Source organism: Manis javanica, chromosome 13 (genome assembly GCF_040802235.1).
Source record: "Manis javanica isolate MJ-LG chromosome 13, MJ_LKY, whole genome shotgun sequence".
Taxonomy (NCBI): domain Eukaryota; kingdom Metazoa; phylum Chordata; class Mammalia; order Pholidota; family Manidae; genus Manis; species Manis javanica.
This window is the reverse complement of record NC_133168.1, coordinates 85,848,081-85,867,012: the sequence shown is the minus strand read 5'-3', so window position 1 is coordinate 85,867,012 and position 18,932 is coordinate 85,848,081. Positions and strand designations below refer to the sequence as shown.

The 18,932-nt window shown below is 59.3% G+C and overlaps 1 protein-coding gene across 8 annotated transcripts in view; it reads right to left on the bottom strand.

Annotated features, from left to right (window-relative positions):
* Window positions 1-18,932, bottom strand: part of ADGRL1 (adhesion G protein-coupled receptor L1) — a 42,712-nt gene that overhangs the window by 10,637 nt on the left and 13,143 nt on the right. For 3 of the 8 annotated variants that reach the window (XM_037018987.2, XM_037018988.2, XM_037018990.2), the window contains 10 exons: window positions 16,370-16,535; window positions 13,464-13,677; window positions 10,266-10,375; window positions 9,226-9,257; window positions 6,673-6,687; window positions 4,327-4,411; window positions 2,395-3,195; window positions 1,239-1,553; window positions 502-605; window positions 111-296 (listed from right to left, as the gene is read on the bottom strand). In XM_037018987.2, coding sequence (XP_036874882.2) covers window positions 111-296; window positions 502-605; window positions 1,239-1,553; window positions 2,395-3,195; window positions 4,327-4,411; window positions 6,673-6,687; window positions 9,226-9,257; window positions 10,266-10,375; window positions 13,464-13,677; window positions 16,370-16,439 — 1,932 coding nt within the window. In that variant the 5' untranslated portion in view covers window positions 16,440-16,535. Of the gene's footprint in view, window positions 1-110; window positions 297-501; window positions 606-1,238; window positions 1,554-2,394; window positions 3,196-4,326; window positions 4,412-6,672; window positions 6,691-9,225; window positions 9,258-10,265; window positions 10,376-13,463; window positions 13,678-16,369; window positions 16,536-18,932 lie in introns of those variants that run through there. The other 5 variants (XM_037018993.2, XM_073220045.1, XM_037018991.2 and 2 more) reach the window with 4 other exon arrangements.

Below are 18,932 nucleotides of genomic sequence, written 5' to 3'. Positions count from 1 at the left end.
CTCCCCCGTGACCACCATGGGTGGCAGCCCAGCTTGGAGCTCCCAGGCTGGGTACTTCCTGAGCCTCTGCAGTGTCCCCCATCCCACTGGTCCTGCTGCCAGACCCCCACCTTGTTGTAGTTTTTGCCAGCTGACTCGCGCTCAATGGGCCGCAGAGCCTGCAGCTGGGCATCTAGAATGTCCAGCAGTTGCTCCATCAGCTTCACGGAGGAGGACACATCGCCCGCATAGATGGAGCCTCGGGTATGGCGGGCCAGCTCACTGGCAATGTTGGCCGCGTTCTCCCCACTCTTGATCTGCGTGAGGCAGGAGGGGGGCCCCCCAGCTCTGTCAGGGACCATCTTACTTCATGCACAGTCCCTTTTCACATGCCCGGCCTGCTTCGCCCCTCTCACCCCTCTCTGTGGCCCCTTTTCCCTGTCTGCCCTCTCCCTCCCAGTCCCACCCAGGGCCTCCTGTGAGAGCAATGTGCCTGTCTGGGAGAGGAGCTGCCACTGGTACCTTCTGGGCCACCTGGTTGACCCAGGGGGAGGTGCAATTGCTGAGGTCAGGGCCCCGGGGGTTCCAGAGCCCCAGGGCCGGTAGACACTGGAAGGAGGCAATTCCTGCAGGGACAGACAGACAGGAACAGGAAAGGAGAGAAGGATGGGCCAAAGCAGGGAAGGGAGCAGAGAGAGAAGGGGAAGAGTGGGTGAGGACAGAGGTGAGGGGAACATGGAAGACCAGATATGAAGCGGCTAGACAGCCAGGAAGTGTCATTCTGAGGTGACACAAGCCACCCCTCACTTTACCTAAGCAACCTCGGCTCCCCTTCCATCTTTGCTTACCAGGATTGAAGCCTTCTAGCGAAGCCCATCTTGGAAAACCCCCTCTCTCCATGAAGTCTTTTCTGACCCTCGCCTCAGATCCCTGGAGCATGTAGTCCCAGCCCCAGCCCCTCTGTCACTTCAGCTGCTCTCTGTCCTGCCACTGGGAGCCCAGGTCACCTCTCATGGGCTCCCCAGAGGATCTTCCCAGCACTCTGCATGCAGCAGATGCTTGGTGCTGCAGGAGGGGACAGGGCAAGGGGACTAACTGGGCTCTGGGGACATAGCTTCAGATGTCAGGTGTGACCCCTGTCCACATAAAGTCCACACTCTGGCAGGGAGATGGACGGGTAAGCCCCTCTTTGCTGGTGGGTGGGCATATCCCCTGACCCTTCCCTGGCCAGACCAGTAGTGCCCCACCTCTGCACTCACCTCGAGTCCCTTTGGGGCAGGGCCTCTCCACCAGCATGCCCTGCTGGGTGGCTGGCCACTGGACCCGCCGCACCTCTCGAGGTTCACAGAAGAGCTCTGGGGACACGTGCAGATTGGGGGCCGGGGGCCGCCGGGTGCTAGGGGCTGGGGCCGTGACCGGAGGCAGGTCAGGTCCCAGTTGGTTGATGGCACCCACAGGGTGCGTGGTAAGGGGTACCCGACGGAGCGGGGTGGTGGCCGCGGGCGAGGCCGTGCTGGTGAGGGGTGTGGGGCGGGCTGTAGTGGTCGTACTCAGGGGCGGGGAAGTGGCTGGGCCTGAAAGGGAGAAGGTATACGAGACAGGGTCACCCCCTCCCTCAGGGCCTCACCACGGTGTGCCCAGGCATGCAGTCCCTGACGTCCTAACATCTCCCTTGCCTATTGAAGCAGGAGATTCTGGTCCCTGCTGGGTCTGGGAGATCTCCCCCAGCCTCTGCCCAGAGGGCCCTCCCACTGACAGGACAACCTAAAGGAAAGCATTGCAGCGTGGTAAAAATTCTCTCATGTGTACCCTGAGGTCATGGAGGACAAGCCAGAAGGAGGTGTCTGGGGGCTGCTGAACACAGCCATTTCCCACTCTTGTTTGCTCTTTGGCCACACCCTTTCCTGGGGGGCCTCAGTTTCTCCTTCTGCAGATGAGGTTGGATTAGGTTGCCTACCCGGAACCCTGGGGCTACTGGCTTAGGGCAGCTGAAAGGGCAAGATGAGACTGCCTAGGGCCCTGATCCTGGTGGGCATCAGCAGCTTGACTTTTCTGTTTTACGGTGTTGGGCTTCCACCCAAGATTTTGGTTGATAAAGGTTCCAGGGCTAAAGGTGCACAGGCCCCTTGGGGAGGCAATGCCACTCAGTACTTAGGAGCCCAGGGTCCTGGGTCCAAGCCTTCAAATAAGTAAACTAATCCCCCATTCACTCAGTGCCTCGGTTTCCTCGTCATAAAACAGGGCATCAACAATCCCTGTCTTACAGACAGAAGATTAAGTAACAATTTACAGCAGCCTGTCACATGCTGTGATTGACCTCCAGGGCTCCCAGGCCACCTCTGGATCCCAGCTCCTAGCTGAGAGTGCACCCCCGCCTCCCCACCTGGAGATGAGAGCGAAGGGAGCAGTTCTCACCAGCACTGGGGTCAGGTGGCCCGAATTCTAGGCTGTAGCGCACCACGAAATAGTTGTTCCAGACGTAGAGTTGGTTATCGCGAGGGTTGTAGTCGACAGAGGAGACGAACTGGTAGGGGTTGGGGAAGGCCAGGCTGACGGGCTCCTCGCGGTTGGCGTTGGTGTTGAAGGCATAGTCCACGCGGTTCCCGGCCGCCTCGCTGTCATCGTCCACATACACGGAGCGTAGTACGTAGAGGACGCCGCACACCATGAAGGCATTAGACGCTGAGCGCTTGTCGTAGCCCGTCTCCCACGTGCCCTCGAAGCGCAGCGTGTAGGGGTTGAGCTGGCTCACTACCAGCCGCCCGTTGTTGCCCTCGGTGGCGTAGATGACCCACAACCCATTCTCATCCACGGCCAGGTCGATGTCGGTCTTGCCCCCCCAGCGGTAGGGCGAGGTGTCATGATAGTTCGCTGTGTTGATGACGGTCTCCCCGCTCTTGATGCGCGTGCGCAGATCGTACTTGACAATGTTGCGCGTGCGCTCCTTGTTGTAGAAGACGGCCCCGTCATACACCACGAAGCCCGTGCCGTCCACGCGGTTGGGCAGCCGGTAGGTGGTGGTGTGGCGCGCAGCCACGTAGTCCTCCCACGAGGCGTACTCGGTCAGCGTGTCCGTGCGGTAGGGGATCCAAGGCATGACGTAGATGCGGTCGCCTGCCTGGAGGGGGTCCTTGCACCACGCGCCAGACTGGTGCTCCGACTCATGCGTCGAGGTGGGCTCCAGCACCTTCTGCAGCGTCCCTGGGCACACGAAGACTGGGCCGTGCGGGTGGGTGGGGAGGGCACGGGAGAGGAGCAGGGGTGGGGGAAGGGGAGAGAGAGAGGCAAGTTGGTCACGAGGCCGGAGGATCCGGGCTGTCCCCTCCTGCTGCTGCAGTCACGGTTGCTTGGTAGGGCTGGTGATGGGAAGGGGGGTTTCAGGCTGGGACCCTCGCCCCGCCCAGCTGCCCCTCTCCCTGGAGATTAAACCCTGGAGGCCATTAAGAGCAGGGTTAGTGGGGGGAGGTGGTGCCCCTCGTTCCTTCCCTGGCTGCTAGAGACCCCACAGGCTGGGGATAAGGGGGTTTAGCAGGAGCCCTCCCAGAGACATCCTCAAGTGCTGTGAGTGGGGGCGGAAAGATCTCACTGCAGCCACTGGCGGCTTTGGGGTTCCAGGGACTCAGCACCCTGCCCCTTGGCCGTGGTCTCCGCCCCCTATTGAAGAGCTAGGGTTGAGGGTCCCATCCTTCACCAACCACACCAGGACAGAATTTTTTTTTTTTAATTCCACTTTCTTCCTCCTGCAAAAATTGCAAGGTAGAGTGATGTTTTGGTACCCACTGTGGGTACCAGTAGTGCCCCCCTATTCCAGGGTCGGGAAGGCACCCAAGGTTCCTGATGCAGCCTGTGGCTCCCCCACCCCCAGTATCCACGCAATCAGAGGCTGAGGAAGGGTTTTTGGAAAATTCCAGCCCCTCTCCTCAAGGACACCCAGCCCTGCCCCCAGCCGGCAGGGTCTCTCATGGGGTTTGTTCAGCAGCAGACACTGACACTGGTGCACAGGAGTGGGGGTGAGGGGACACGGGGAGGGAGGGGACTCCCCAGGAGAAGGGGGAAGGAGAGCTGTGTGGAGGGAAGAGAGACACGGTGGGGAAGGGCCATGGCGTGGTCCTGGCTCCGGGGGAGGTACACTGGAGACCACCTGGGAAGAAAGGGTTAGTGCTGGCAGAGGAGAGAGGGGTGAGCAGAGAATTCACTCCAAGGCCCAGGCCCGACTGAGGGTCCCCCAGGGGGGGCAATCCCAGGTCCACCTCAGAGGGGGCAAGGGAGGGAACCGGGTGCTAGGACAAAGACCCAGCCCACCCCAGCCAGGCCCCCCCACCTCCCCTGCCCTGGACCCCGATTTACCTGCAACCATCCCCGGCTCGGGAGGAGGGACCAAGGCAGCGCTGATGTCAGAAAGGTGGGGGGCCCCGCCCCACCCCCCCATTCCCTGAAAAGGAGGAAAACCTCAACTGCATCTCATTGGCCGCCGCTGGCCTGCCCACCCCTTACCCATCACATCCCCATACCACCTACTCTTAGCCTCCCCTTACTGACCCAGTAGGGGTTTAGACTCAGAGTGGTGCCATCCAGACACCCCCATCCAGGATGCTGGGGCCTCTCTCTCCCCTCCCTGCTAGCAGAACCCATGGACAGGCCAGGGTGAGGGTTTGCAGTGAATTCTCTGCTTCTGCTTGGCCTGTCACCAAAGCAGCTGGCCCGGAGGGGGACAAGGATGGCTGAGACCTGGTGCCGGCTGGGGAGGCAGCCCCAGTGGCAAGAGGGGCTTGGATGAGACACTCCCCGACTTCCAGCATCACTCAGCAGGCTGGGGTGGGGGTAGGGGTATCCAGCCCTCCCTTCACAGCCTTAGGGACAGATGGGCCCAAGGGTCCCCTGGCACACAGCAGTCAGGAACATTCCCTGTTTTAGAAAGGGGGAGGGGAGCCTGGGGCACAGAGGTGGGCAGGAACCAGTAGGCTCCTGGGGCTCCACCATCTTCCTGTTCCAGTGCCCTGCGGGCAGGCTTGCACCCTCTGTCCAGCACACCTGGCATCCGCCCTTTTCCTCTGTGCCCAGGTCTCCCCTCTCCCCAATCAGTGCCCCCCACTGCCAGCTCTCTGGCACCTAAGCAGATGAGTTTGTGTGAGGGATGGGGGCGGTGGGAGTCTCAAGGCCTGACCTGGTGAGAAGGGCGTCGAGGAGGAAAATGTGGTTAGAGGTTACCCAGGGGAAGGGGGAGAAGATGAGGAAGGCTCTGCCTGGGGCCTCTGACAGGACCCCTCCCCAGCACCAAGCTCCCAACACCTCCTCCCCTCTCTGCTACCCGCCCCCTCGAAGAGGAAAGATCCAGGGCCGCCGCATCCAAACCACCACGAAGCCTGCAAGAAGAGTGTCTGGTGCTGGGTGGGAGAGAGACTCCAGGAGAGAGACAGGGAGAGAGTGGGGGGACGGGCGGTGGGGGCCTGGGCTTTGGGCTGGCGGCCCAGGCCTGAGATGGGGAGGGGGGCACTGGGGAGGGGAGCAGCTCGGAGGGACCCCGCCCCACCGCCCTCGAAGGGGACGCTCCACAGACCACCGTAATTTCTAAAAAAAAGGACGTCTCACCCAGCACTGCTCCGGGCTGTCAGCCTCGGAGCTGTCAATTTCCCAAAACTTTCGGGGGAAAACGAGACTCTCTCCAATATCCCGCCCTCAAGGCCCCAGTTTCAGCCCCGCCCCTCCAATGCCAGCCAGCCCCACCCACCGTGGGGTTCTCACCTCCCTGGCTGAAGGTAAAACCCGCAAGAAATTACGGTGCTCCTGGAAGTCTCCAGACCCGGCCTATACCTCCCCCGCCCCGCTTCTCCCTGGTCCTCTAAGCAAAACAGCCCAGAAGAAACCCTGACTGCAGCTTCGCAAGTGTTTCAGAACCAAAGAAAACGCTCCCCCAGCCCCCGCTCCCCCCCCCCACCGGGAGGCCCGCCCCCGCCCCCTCGCCCGCGGTTTGACAAGGCTGCCCTCCCAGGGCTGGGGGCAGCTGACACCCTCCCAGGGCTGGGCCCCCCGCTGGTCAAGAATGGGGGCTGGGGGTGGGGGAAACGGGTGCTCCGTGCTCCAAAACGGCTCTGGGCCTCGGAAACGCCAAGCCAGAAGGAACTTAAGCCACCAGAAGCCCGAGAGAGAGGAGGAATCTGCTCCCCAAAAGGAAAACAAAGGTGTCCCCGCCAGCCCGCCTCCCCCAAACCGGGCACAAGTAACAAAAGTTGGAGCAGGAAGAGGAGAGGAGAGAGACAGTCCACCGGGCTCACCGGTGCCCTCTGCCCCCTTCAGGAGCCAAGGAAGGGGGTCCCTCCCTCCCCACCCACCCTGGAGGCTTACACACTTCTCCTGAAGGAGGCAAAAGAAGTATGAGAGAAGGGCAGGCCCCCCAGCAGCGGCCAGGGACTAGGAGGGAGGGGCAGGGAGAGACAGCGGGCAGAGAGAGAGAGAGAGACAGAGACAGAGAGAGAGAGACAGGAGGTCCTGCCTGGGCTGTCTGGAGGGTGGTGAGGTCACCTGGCCACACCAGGGCTGGTCCTGCCAGGAGGACACCCGGGGTGGGGGATACCGACTGGACCAAGTTGGGGTGGGGAGAAGAAGGGGCGAGAGGGGAGGGCGGGTCACATAAGTATGGCACAGGTGAGAACAAAGTGTGAGTTAGGGGTTAGCATTGGTTAACAGTGCGTTTACCTTTCTGCTCCACTTCTACTTTAAGCATCGGAAGAGAGAGAGAAAACAAATTGAAAAAAAAAATGTGCAAGAAAAAAAAGAGAAAAAAAAAGATTAAATTGCTTTTGTTTTCTTTTCTGGCAACATGCCCCCTTTTCCTTTCTTTCCTCAACTCCTGGTCCCCCAACCCCAAACGTAGCATCAGCTCAGCCCCCTCCCCCAAGCCCCTTCCTCTGGGGATGATGTCGGGAAGACAGTCACAGGGAGGGGGAGGCACTTGAGGACAGAGACCAAGAGAGACATGGGGGTGGGGGTAGGGTACAGGCAGGGGTGCCCTCTGTGCAGTGGGGCCTAGTGCTGGGGCGGGGGAGCCCCAGCTGGGAGGCGGGTTCTGGCTAGGGGGGCACCGGGGGGGGCAGTGGGGGTGGGATCCCCTCCTACCCCGCCTGCTGCCCTGCTAGAACCAGGGGCCCAGGGGTCAGGCTTCAGTGCCTCCAGGGAGCCTGGGCGCCCCCACCTGGGAGAACACACTGAACGCCTTCCCTTTCTGTGCCGGCCTCTAGGGTCCAGCTGACTTCCCCCAAACCCTCACAACCCAGAAAAAGCCAACACAGAGAGAGCGGGCTTTGGCTGACCAGAGAATAACGGAGAGGCAGGCAGAGCCCTCTGGGCCTCAGATGAGGCTGGTGGGAGGTGAGGGCAGAGGCAGAGACGGAAGAGGCTGGGGTCAGACATCACAGAAGGGGCGCAACAGCAGGTGGGGGCACAGACAGGCTCCCCCGCTCCCCCAGGGCCAGCCCAAGGCTCGGTTTCTCTGCCCAGCCCCCCACTGGGGGCCCAGGAGCAGAGGCTCCCCTGCTCACTGCCCGGTGGGCAGGCCGCACCTGGGGGAGGAAGGGGGCGTGGTTAAGCTGTGCAGCTGCAAGGCAAATCCAGTGTTAGTCAGGCCTGCCTGGTGTGTGTGGGGGGGCGGCATGTCCCTCACACCCTTCCCAGGGTGGCCCCCGCACCCAGCCCCGACTTGCCCACATCAGCACTGGGGGCACCCCAGCCTCTGAAGTTCAGGGCATGTGGCCGCCCAGGCCGCTGCCCACTCCCCGCTCCCTCTCCAGGCTCTGCCTGCCTGGCCCTTCAGACCAGGGCCTCACTCTCCTGCCACCTGTCTGCAGTTGCAAGCAGGGAGTTCTACAGGGGTGGCATTTGGCTCCCTTGCCAGCACCTCATCCAGGGCCTGGCACACAGGAGATACTCAGTGAACACTGGGGCGCAAGTGAATGCCCGGCCTCCCTGTTCCGTGGCCTAAGCTTCCATCACTCTTGCACAGGGAGCTAGCCCAGCTTCTCAGCTCTGCCTGCCCATGGCCCTGTGCATCCCAGACACTTTCACAATGGGTGTGTGTGTGTGTGTGTTGTCCTGCTTCCCTAGGGCTCAGGCCAGCTCTCTCCCCTCAGATTGGGGGCTGCCCATCTCCAGGGTTTGTCCTGCCCTCCCTCCCCAAAGCCCTCCTGGTCTCTGTGGCTTGTGCCCCCCACCTCCAGCCCAAACCCAGGGGGTCAGCTCCAGGAGGCGTCTAAGCCCCCCTCCTCCTAGTCCCTCTAACTTTTTTATTGCTCCTTTACCTGTGTGGTGCCCCGCTGCTTTGGATTACACTTGGACCAGGGGGATTCTTTTCCCTGCTCTTAATCTTGCATGCCTCAGGAGGGGCTGGGCTCATCACCTGTCATTGGTTTTGATTCCCAATAGCAATAATAATATTTGGTTAAAGTCACGATGAGTGACAATTAAAGCAGTGACTACCAAGTGCCCAGCACTTACTAGGTGTCAGGAACCATGCTAGGCACTCCCCAGGGCAGTCTTTTGAGAACCCCATCTACACCTGGGAAAACAGGCTCCGTGCAGTAAAGCAAAGTGGCTGAGACCACACTGCTGGCAAAAGTGGGCACGTTTCCTTTACGCCCATGGTTTCCGGAGGAGCCTTACCCACATTCTCTCTACCCCTGGCAGAGTCCGGGGGAAGGCATCTGATACCCTCCTGTCCTTACAGGTGAAGGTAGGAGCTCAGCTGGCTTGCAGGGCACCTGTACCATCACTGAGCACATCCGGGACCAGGCTCTGGTCTGGGCACTGGCGGGTGAAAACAAGACCTCTGCCCAAGGGGGAGTTTACACCCAGCACTCTGTCACGAGGAGCGGGCTCTGTGGCGGGCCCTGGGCCAGGCGCTTTGCATGTATGATCTCTCGGACTCCTGCCTCCTTCTGCAGAGGCCCAGAGAAATTAAGTCATTTTGTTCAAGTTTCTGAGCCAGAAAGTCCCAGGGCCGGGCTGAGCCTCCCACCCAACCTGATTTGCCTGCCTTGCTATGCTCTTCCGCCTGCTGCCCACCCTCCCTGCTGCCCCAGTGGTGGGCTTGGGCGGTGTCCCCAGTGCTGTGGGGAGGCTTCAGGGATCAGTTGGGCGCCCCCCTCAGGCGGTGGCTGGAAGCCTTGGCTGCTGAAAGGAAAGCGTGAGGAGTGAAAGAAGGCGGTTACAGAAGCACATAAGCGGTCCTGCTCACCCTGGCGCAGAGGCCCTCACCTGCGAGGAGAAATCAGAGGTTGCGGGGGAGGCTGGGGTGGGAAGGGAGAAGAGGGAGAGTCACAGGGCCTCCTGGCCCCCCAGCCCCCAACTTTGCCATCCTGGTGGCTCTGCCTCCACCCACCTCTGCCCGGAGGCCTGACCTCCAGGCTGGCAACAGGAAGCTGGGATTGGGGGAATGGATAGTGGGGAGAAGGGAGGGGCCGTGAGCGCAGGAAAGAGGGGCCATGTCTAGGGTGGGGTGCTGAGGAGGAGAGACCCTGTCTTTGTTCGCTCCCCTTGGCCAGATGCAAGAAAGCCAGGCCCCTGGCCCCCTAGATCACCCTCCTCAGGCTTCCTGGGTGGTGGTGGTGGGGAACACCCTCAGTCCAACGTGGGGCACCCCCCTGCAGACAGCAAGTGCTGTCCTGGTGATGTGTGGCCTGACCCAGAGCTGTGAATCTGGGAGAGTTGCCCCGAGTCCTTCCCCCCAGATACGCCCCCAGCCCCAGGGGGTGGTCTGCCTCACCACAGCTTGGGGACTGGGAAGGGGCAGGAGAGGGGGCATGTGAGGGGGTGGGAGGAAGGACAGGGTGTTGAGAGAGGACAGAGGACGTGGGGTGAGTGGGTGAGAAGAGCAGGAGTGCTGGGAGGAGGTCAGGAAAGGAAGGGGTCTGAGAGGAGGGGGCAGGCAGAGGGACAGAGGGCATTGAGGTCAAGGGGCAGGGAGTGAGGAGAGGTGTGTGGCCCTGGAGGGCACAGACGGGCCAGGAGCACAGGGAGAAGCAGGGTAACAAGAGCTGAAGAAGGTGCCCTGTGAGTGGGGAGAATGGGGGGAGGCGGGGCGGGCACCGAGTGTTGGCAAGGGCACCCGGGAGAGGAGAATGTGTAAGGGAGGGAGCGGGCCCAGCTGTCCCCCAAGCGCCTGGCTCCAGTTCGGCCCTGTGTGGGGCCCTGTTTGCGTGTGGGCGGCTGTGTAGGGGGCAGACCAAGGTGTCTCCTCCTCGCTTGTTCTGGGAGGGGGGAGGGCCCGTGTTCGCATGAGGAACAAGATGACTCACTGTAGGGGACACAGTCGTACTGCACCTCCAGGTACTTGTAGGTCCCAGGACAGGGGTCGGGAAAGGCGTCGGAGCCGGCAACGACCACACACTGGGTGCGGTTGTTACACCTGCAGAGGAGAGACAGGGAGCTGGGGAAACACAAGCCTAGACCTGGGGGCCCCCGGGGTCAGTGGAGGAAGGCGCCGTGGAGACCCCGGCGAGGGGTCCTGCCTGTGGGCACTGTTTGCTGTTTCCTGCCTGCTCCCTCTCACACCCCACAACGGGGTTCCTCTACTCCCAGCCCCGGCGGGGCATCAAGTCCAGGGCTGGGCCAGAGATGTCTCCCCATAAACCTCTTCCACAGCCACCCTTCGTGACCTTCATCCTGCCTGAGTGTCACTGGTGCCATTCTACCCCTGGTGTTTTTCCTAAGTTGACTCTAAAGCCCCTCCTTTGTTCATGGAAGAGTAAGATGTGAAGCCACACATGCGCAGTGGTATCTCTGCAAAGAAGCTATTCCTGAAATCCTCACAGTGTCCATCTGTCTGTGTCCACCTCTGACCGTGTCTTGGAAACGTCCCATCCTTTGGACTGCCATGAGGGCTTGCAGCCAGCACAGGGGCCATGATTCTCAATTCCCCACGGGGAGCTCTGAGACCCTGACACCTTCTGAGGAGTCTGGCTAACACGTACAGGCAGGCCTACTTCACAACAGCAAAAAGGTGTTTCCCCTCTGCTGCCTGTCCTCACAATCAAGGTCTCAGCTGGGCAGCACAGCGACCTGACCGTGGGCATGCAGGAAGCAGTTTGGGGGGCATCCTGACAGGTACGGGGGCAGATGAGACTCTTAAGACTTCTCTTCCATCCTGCCCTTAACCAGTAAGTGCTTGAGTACTGAGGATCTGCTCATACCTACCCACTTCAACCCCCATTTTTAAAAGCAATGCTGGCCTCAGAAGGTTAAGCACAGTTACCTATGACCTGGCAATTGCATCTCTAGGTATCTTCCCCAAGTCCCTGGAAGCAGGCACTCAAACACCTGGACATGAACACCCACCGCAGCATCATTCATACAGTCGCCTGAAGGCGGGAACAACCCACATGGCCACCAGCAGATGAATGGATAAACAAAACGTGGCCCACGCGTCATCACTCGGCCAGGAAAAGGAAGGATGCTCTGACACATGCCACATCGTGGGCAAACCTTGAAAACACAATGAGTGAAAGAAACCAGACACAAAAGGCCACAGGTTTCATGATTCTGTTTATATGAAACGTCCAGAAAAGGCACATCCATGGAGACGGATCAGTGGTTGCCAGGGGCTGGGGAGAAGGATGCGGAGTGACTGGGTTTCCCTTTGGGGTGATGGGAATGTTCTGGAACTAGATAGAGATGGCGGTCACACAACATTTTGAATGCGCTAAATGCCACTCAGTCGTTTACTTCTAAATGATGAGTTTTATGTTATGTGCATTTTACCTCAGTAGCAAGAAGAGAAGGGAAAACTGCTGCCTCCCCTGCAGCTGGACATGCACACAACTGACTAGGGCTGGGAGGCACGGAGACAGAGGAAAGCAGGTGCTGAGGGTCTTCTCAGTCCAACCCTGTTTGGGTCACTGTATTTATTCTGAGGTGACACTGTCAGAGCAGCAGAGTTGCACTCTAACTGATACACAGAGCCCCCAGGTTTTAAGACAGTGGAGTAGTGCTCTCACTACAGTTCCTCAGCCAGGGTGACCACACTGTTTAGCGTCCCCCATAAGTGAGAGCCCACGAGCCCCAGAACTGGGCCAGTCTCTGCACTAAGAGACCATAGGGGACACCACAGACCCCAAAGCCTGTGCAGAATGAAAGAAGAGGGCTGGGAGAATTTGGAGAGGCAGGACTGGGCCCACCGTGCAGGGGTGTCCAAGATGAGAAGGGGCGAGGGGCCGGACCATCAGAGGGGGATAGACCTTTACGAGAGCAAAGCAGAGGGGAGGAGGTGGCTCCATTCAGCCCACCTGTCTGAGCCTCCGGACCACACCTGTCCCCTGCCCCAAACAGGAGGCTCCCAGCAACCCCCACCCAATGACATACTCTAGAATCCTCAGCCCGCAGGCATTCAAGGAACTGCAGAGCTGGCCCCAGCCTTCCTCCCAGTGCCTGTGGGGCTGACAGCCCAGTGAGGGGAGCAAATAAATGTGATAAAGAGGCAAAGTATCCAACAGAACTGTGGATGGAAGTTAGGGCCAGGAACATGGAGCAGGGGACGGGTTGAGGGGGACAGCGATGATTTTACAGAGGCCTCAGCTGAGAGGACAGTTAGGTCAAACCCCAGCCCCTTCCACCAGAGGGAGGAGCCCTGCAGGTGTCAAGAAACAGTATCCAGGTAGGGGGAACAGCCAGTGCAAAGGCCCAGAGGAGGCCTTTAGTGGAAGATGCCTGAGTGGCTGGGACTGAGTGAGCCAGGGGAGCGTGGAGGAGGCAAGGGCCAGGAGAGGGTGGGGCAGAGTGCGCAGGGCTTTTGCTCCAAGTGAGGTAGGGGGCATGGAGGGTTCTGAGCAGAGGATGTGCCCACACTCAGGTGCTCAAGGGTGCCCCCTGGCCACCGTGCAGGTAACATGCAGGAGGTGGGCCAGGAGAGCAGGCAACCCAGGACGGAGTAGTTGGTGGTGCAAGCAGTGGTCAAATCTGGATATAATTTGAAAGAAGAGCTGATCATCTCTAAGTGGACTGGCCAGGGGTGAGAGAAAGGCTTCTGCAGTGCCTTGGCCCGGCACACCTGCCCCCACCAACACACAGGCCGAGAGAAACACGGTCTCACACACTCAAGCACTTGCTCATTCACAGGCACATACACTGTCATCTGTATTCAAAGGTCACTTCCTCAGGGAAGGCTGTGCAGACCTCTGGGCTCCCGTTCAGCTCCCAGGACACCTTCACCCTGTCCTGCCATTGCTTTTATGTTGCAAGTCCCCATAGCCTCCTGAGATTTTGGAATGAGGGCTCATGTGGTTGGGGTGGGGACAGGCTGGGCAGGGGAGGGGCTGGGTCTCACTGGCTGTTTGCACAGGACCTGACACCAAGCAGGTGCTCAGGAGATGTGTGTCTAATGCATAAAAGTAAAGGCGAGTGGGTTCATTGGCCAGGGTATGAGAGGGAGCTTTCTTCAGGGTCCCCAGTAACTGCCGTGGCCCCTCTGCCCTGGGAGCCCAGTAGGGCGGGGCCCTCACCTCTGCGACATGATCTTGAAGGCGTCGGGCAAGTAGCACTGCACGTTCTCCATCTGGAAAGGGTCTGCGTCACAGATCTTATCGTCCGTGCGCCCGTAGTTGGCGTTCTCCACCATGATGACGTCGCTGCCTGGGCACCGCAGCTCGATGGGGTAGCCTTCGCAGGCCAGCTCCCGGCGCATCAGCCCAAATGGGAGCCCCGCCCGGCTCAGGCCTGTGGGAGGGAAGACCCTGCTGAGGAGGTGCCTCCTGCAGCTAAGCTGTATCCTGGATGATAAATAAGCGAACCTCAGTTTATCCACCTGCAAAATGGGCTTTTCAGCATGCCCCGCCTCCCCATGTAGTAAGGCCATTAACCTGGCCCAGGGAGATCTGTTTGCCTTTGCCCTCGGCTCCTGTGCTGGGGGTGGGGGGAGGCTATGCCTCCAAGCCCCTGGAGTGTCCTGCCTGATGAGAATGTCTCTGAAAGGGGGCATTTGGACAGAGAGGCATGCACAACAGGAAGACGATGTGCAGACACAAGAAGATGGCCATCTGCAAGCCAAGGAGAGAACCTTGAAGCCCTGGGAAGGAACCAACTCAGCTGACACTTTGATCTTGAACTTCCAGCCTCTAGAACCGTGAGGGGATACGTCTCTGTTGCTTATGTAGCCCTATCCATGATACTTTTTACAGCAGCTTTAGTAAACCAGCACACTAACCATGTGACTTACAGGGGGAGTTTGGGGCCAGGGTGATTTGGGGTAGGTTGCAGGGCAGCTTCTGGGTATCAGCTGACCTCTGGAAGGGCTGGAGATTGAGATAAGCCATGTGGGTAGACAACGGTGTCTCCATGACCAAGCCCCTGTAAAGACTAGTCAGCAAGGCTTGGGGGAGCTTCCCTGATTTTGCCCCATGCACCTCTTTTCTTTTGCCTTATTGTAATCTTTCTGTTTACTGTAATAAACTGTAACCGTGTATACAACGGCTTTTCTGAATTCTGTGAATCCTTCTAATGATCACCAGTCTGAGGGTAATCAAGGGGGCGCTTGGACTTGTAATTGGTGTCAGAAGAGACTTCCTTGACTTCACACTGCCCCACAAGGTGCAAAGAAGGCATGGGAGGAAACATACTCAGGTACTGAAAAAGACCAGAGAGCCTGCCTTTGCCACTTCCCAGCTGAGAAGCCAGGTGTGTCCTTTGGGCCCAGGATCCTTGTAGGGTGGTCCGGGGACCAACAGCATTGGTGTTGTGTGGCGGCTGGTTGAGAATGCAGATCCTGGCCTCCCCCCGCCACCCAGGCCCTGAATCAGAGCCTCAAGCGGGAAGCCAGGAGCCTTCCAAGCTATGTGCCCACCAGTGAGTCTAATGCACACTCAAGTGTGGACAGCCACTGCTGTAGCATCTCCAGGCCTCAGTTTCCCAGTCTGTAAAACAGGCACCACAGCCCAGAGCTGTACTGTAAGAATTCCATGTATTAGAGAATATTCTAGTAGGACGTGCTGCGCATGGTGCCTCAGTGCATGGTGAGGGGCCTCCTGGTTATCGCCTGGGTAACCTCCCAGGGTCACTGTGACAATGGAAGAACATGCCCTGGGCTGGTCCAGCTCCCGGGGTCGGGGGTGGGGGGTCGCATCAGTCCCCATCCTGTGCCATGAGGGGACTGAGGACTCTGATTCAGGACTTAGACGGTCGGGTTTAAATACCAGCCTGGCCGCTCTGTGCTGGTGGCCTCGTCCATTCCCTGAGCACTTCTGTGGCCCAGTTCCTTCTCTAAGGAGCTGGCAGCTCCCACCTCACAGCACCATGCTGACGTGTGGCGTGGGCAGGATGAGGCGGTGGCCCCAGGCTCCCTTGTGGGCAGAGTCACTTGCAGGTGAGAAGTACCTGTGCACGGTGGCCGCAGAGCCAAGCAGGCCCCTTTCCAGGACCCTGTCCCTCCAGGGCCTGCGAGGCAACCCAAAGGGGATGGCAGCTAGGTCCCCGGGTTTTTTTGGGGTGAGTCAAGTCTTAACTTGGGTGAAAGTTTTACATGTGTTCCTCTAGTACCATCTGCTCCCGCAGCTAATTTTAACCCTTCCTGGGCCTGGCAGAGAGGCTGGGGGTGGAGGGCTGGCTCAGTTGGGTCTGGGAGTGGAAGCGGCCCCTCCTGGACCAGCTGGGGCTGTGGGGCAGGACCCGGATAGGCAGGGAACATGGGTGCTGGGGGAGCGGAGGGTGCCAGCTGGCTGGAACAATGCCAAGGCTCTGGGGCATGGCTGAGTGAAGCCCCCTCCACTTCTGTGGCTTTCTGATGGGTGGGGTGCATGAGGGGGCGCTGGGGGATAGGTCTGCCACGGGTCTTTGCCCTCCAGATAGGACTGTGCCCCCAGGGTGAGGGGCAAGGCCACCCTTCTCTCTGCCTCCCTTCCTGCACTGCCCTTGCCCCCACCCAGCAGCCATGGGGACAGTAATTGAGTGATCAGTGAGGGTGGGCGGGCAGGCTTGGGGCACTAATTGTGGCGTGTGCAGGATCCCGGGCCGGCATAGGGCCGAGCTGGGTAATTAGTTGTTTTTAAATAAACGTCAGTGGGCATGCTTTAATTAAGCCTTCTTCCCAGCGAGAGTCTCAGAGATGTAATCACAGAGACACACATACGCGACACAAGCACATTGGCTCACCAGGAAGGCCTGCCCTGGTCCCAGGAGGCCACCGCCCATGCCCCAGGCTCTGGGACCCCTGGTGGCATGGCCCCTCATGCCCTGGGTGTTGGGGTGAGGGGCTGGTCTGGGGACCCACCAGGTGTGTAATCTCCAATATTCCCTGGCCTGGTTTCACCAGAACCGAGGGTGGGGAGGGGGCTGTGGTTCTTCACCAAGGGTTTCTTTCTGCCCTCCCCACTGCCCTCCAGAGGCAGAACCCCTCCCTTGCCCCAGCAGCACCTACCTTGGGTGGCTGAGGTGACCAGGATGGCGGTAATGCAGAGACTCCAGAGCACAGCGGCCAGGCGGGCCATGGTGCTGGCCAGGGGGCACGTCCGGGGCGTTCAGTAGCCTGTGCGAGGGGCCTTGCCCCACATCACCAGGTGGGCACCACGGCCCAGGCCACCAGCCTGGGGAGGATGAGGAGAGTAAGGAAGGGGCAGGGCTCAGCCCCCAGCGGGCCCAGGAAGACGGGCATTTGGGCTGGCCCCCTCTCCTCTGGCCACCGGAGGGCTTCCATCCTGCAGTTCCTGGGAGGGGCCCCAGGCACCCCTCCTGAGCACTTCCTCCAACAGTCTGTATCTGACAGAAACCACACCCTTGAGCCAGAGGCTGACCCTCCTCGAGGCCTCTGGTTTACACTGCACCCCACATCCCACCCAGCAGCATACCCACCCATCTAGGCGCCTCAGACCAAATGGAACGCCGCAGGAGTGCCTCCCGTTGTCTGACAGTCCCCTCAGGCGGCAGGAACAGCTCATTAGGATGCCAGGGCTACAGACGGCCGATGGGCGCCCAGGCAGGCCTCAGACCCTCCATCACTGGGCAGAAAGACCCTCCTGAAGCTTCTTCCCCATCTCCAAATCCTGACCCTGCCCGTCTGTCTCCTCTGCCTGGCCTCCCCACCCAGCACTGAGTCCCGGGTGGGGGACCCAGGCCTCCCACCCCAACTTGCAGCAATCTGGCCCCTGCCCCCAGCTCCCCTGCTTCCTGCCTCTTGCTCTGCTAGCTAATTAGAATCCAGCTGGCTGGCGCCACAGATCAGGGACCAGGGACAACTGAGTCCCCTCTTTCCCCTTTGGAGGACTCTCTGGGAAAGCTGGAGACAGGCAGGTGGGATGGGAGGTGGCCCCCTGGAGGGCAGGGGAGAGTGAGGGGGGCTGAGTGGGTATGCCTCCCCTGTAGTCCTCCCCAACCCTCTGTCTGCCAGTCAGCTCTGCACACTGCTCCAGGGGCACAGGGCTTGGTTCTAACCCACTGTTCCCCCCTCACCGTGGCCCCTTCTATCTTCTCGCTGCCTCGGTCTCCCCTGGACACGCTCAGGGTTGCAAACCAAGACAGACCCGTATTCTCTGCCCTTTGCTTTACCTACATCCCAGTTCTCCAAGTGTGGCTTGGCGCAGCAGCACCAGGCCGGCCAGGAACTTGCAGGAAATGCCCATTCTCTCAGGAGGACCGGCACTGAGTGTTTTAACTGACCTCCCCTCCCCGCCCCAGTATGCAACCCCCACTCTGTCCTCTCCCATCCCGCAGTCTCGATACCATCACCTGCTAACACAGATGACCCTTGAACAAACACGGTTTTGAACCACACGGGTTCACTTACAGATTTTTTTCCAACAAATATACAAGAAAATGTTTGGGAGGTCTGTGACAATTGGAAAAAATGTTTTCTTTTCTCTAGATGAATTTATTGTAAGCATATGGTATATAATATGTGTCACATATGAAATACGTGTGAATCAACTGTTGATATTCTCAGTAACAGTAGGCTATTTGCAGTTAAGTTTTGGGGGAGTCAAAAGTTACACACGGATTTTCAACTGCACAGGGGGCCCCTCCACCCCTGTGTTGTTCAAGGGTCAGCTGTACTTTCTGAATCTCTTATTTCCAGTTGGGAATCTCTCAACAGAGGCCCGACTACTAACAATCCCTTGAAACAAAATCCTGTCCACCAGCCCAGGTAGCTCCCTGATCCCGTTCCTGCTCCCTCCACACCTAGCCCCGTGCCCCAGGGCCTTTGCACTTGCCACTTTCTCAGTTTACTTCTGCCCTTGTCCAATGTAACTACTTATCTCTAGTGTGGAAAGGCCCCTGCATAGGCAGGGATTGTTGGATTGTTTTGCTCACAGCCCCATCTCCAGCTTCTAAAACAGGTGTGGCACACAGCAATGAATATTTGTTGATGCCTCTTAAACCCCACACCTAGGGATCTTCCTCCATGCCTCACCCCTCCCCACCACTGCCTTTTTTAGGCTCCACCAGCAAAGGCGAAGGGCTCTGCCTGCAAAGTGTCTCACCAACCTACTTTTTGACCTCACTGCCATCCCCCAGTACCAAGCCACCAACATGCTGCCCCTCGATGCTTACGCTGGCCCCTGCCTCCTGGCCTCCCTGGCTCCAGTCAGTGCTAAGGGATCATTTGATGAAGCAGATCCGAGTATTAAGCTTCCCATCAGCTCTCCACCGGGGTCTCTGCACCTCACCAGGGCCTAGAGGCTTCTGGCAATCTGATGCCACCATGCTCTCCAACGTACCTCCCTCCAGTTCCTAGAATGCTCCAGCCTCTATTCAGCCCCCAGCCTTTGCGTGGGCTATTCCCTCTGCCTGGAGTGCTCTCCCAGGACCGCTGCATACCTGCTGTGGCTTCTCACTGTTCAGGGTCCAAATCTAAAGTCACCCCAGCAGAGCAACCTACCCCAAGCACCCCTGCAACCTTCACACACCACCCCTTTGCCCTGTTTCTGGTTCACAGCTCTCAACCACCCCTGAAATTACCTGCTTATATTAGGAATTTTGTCCACCTT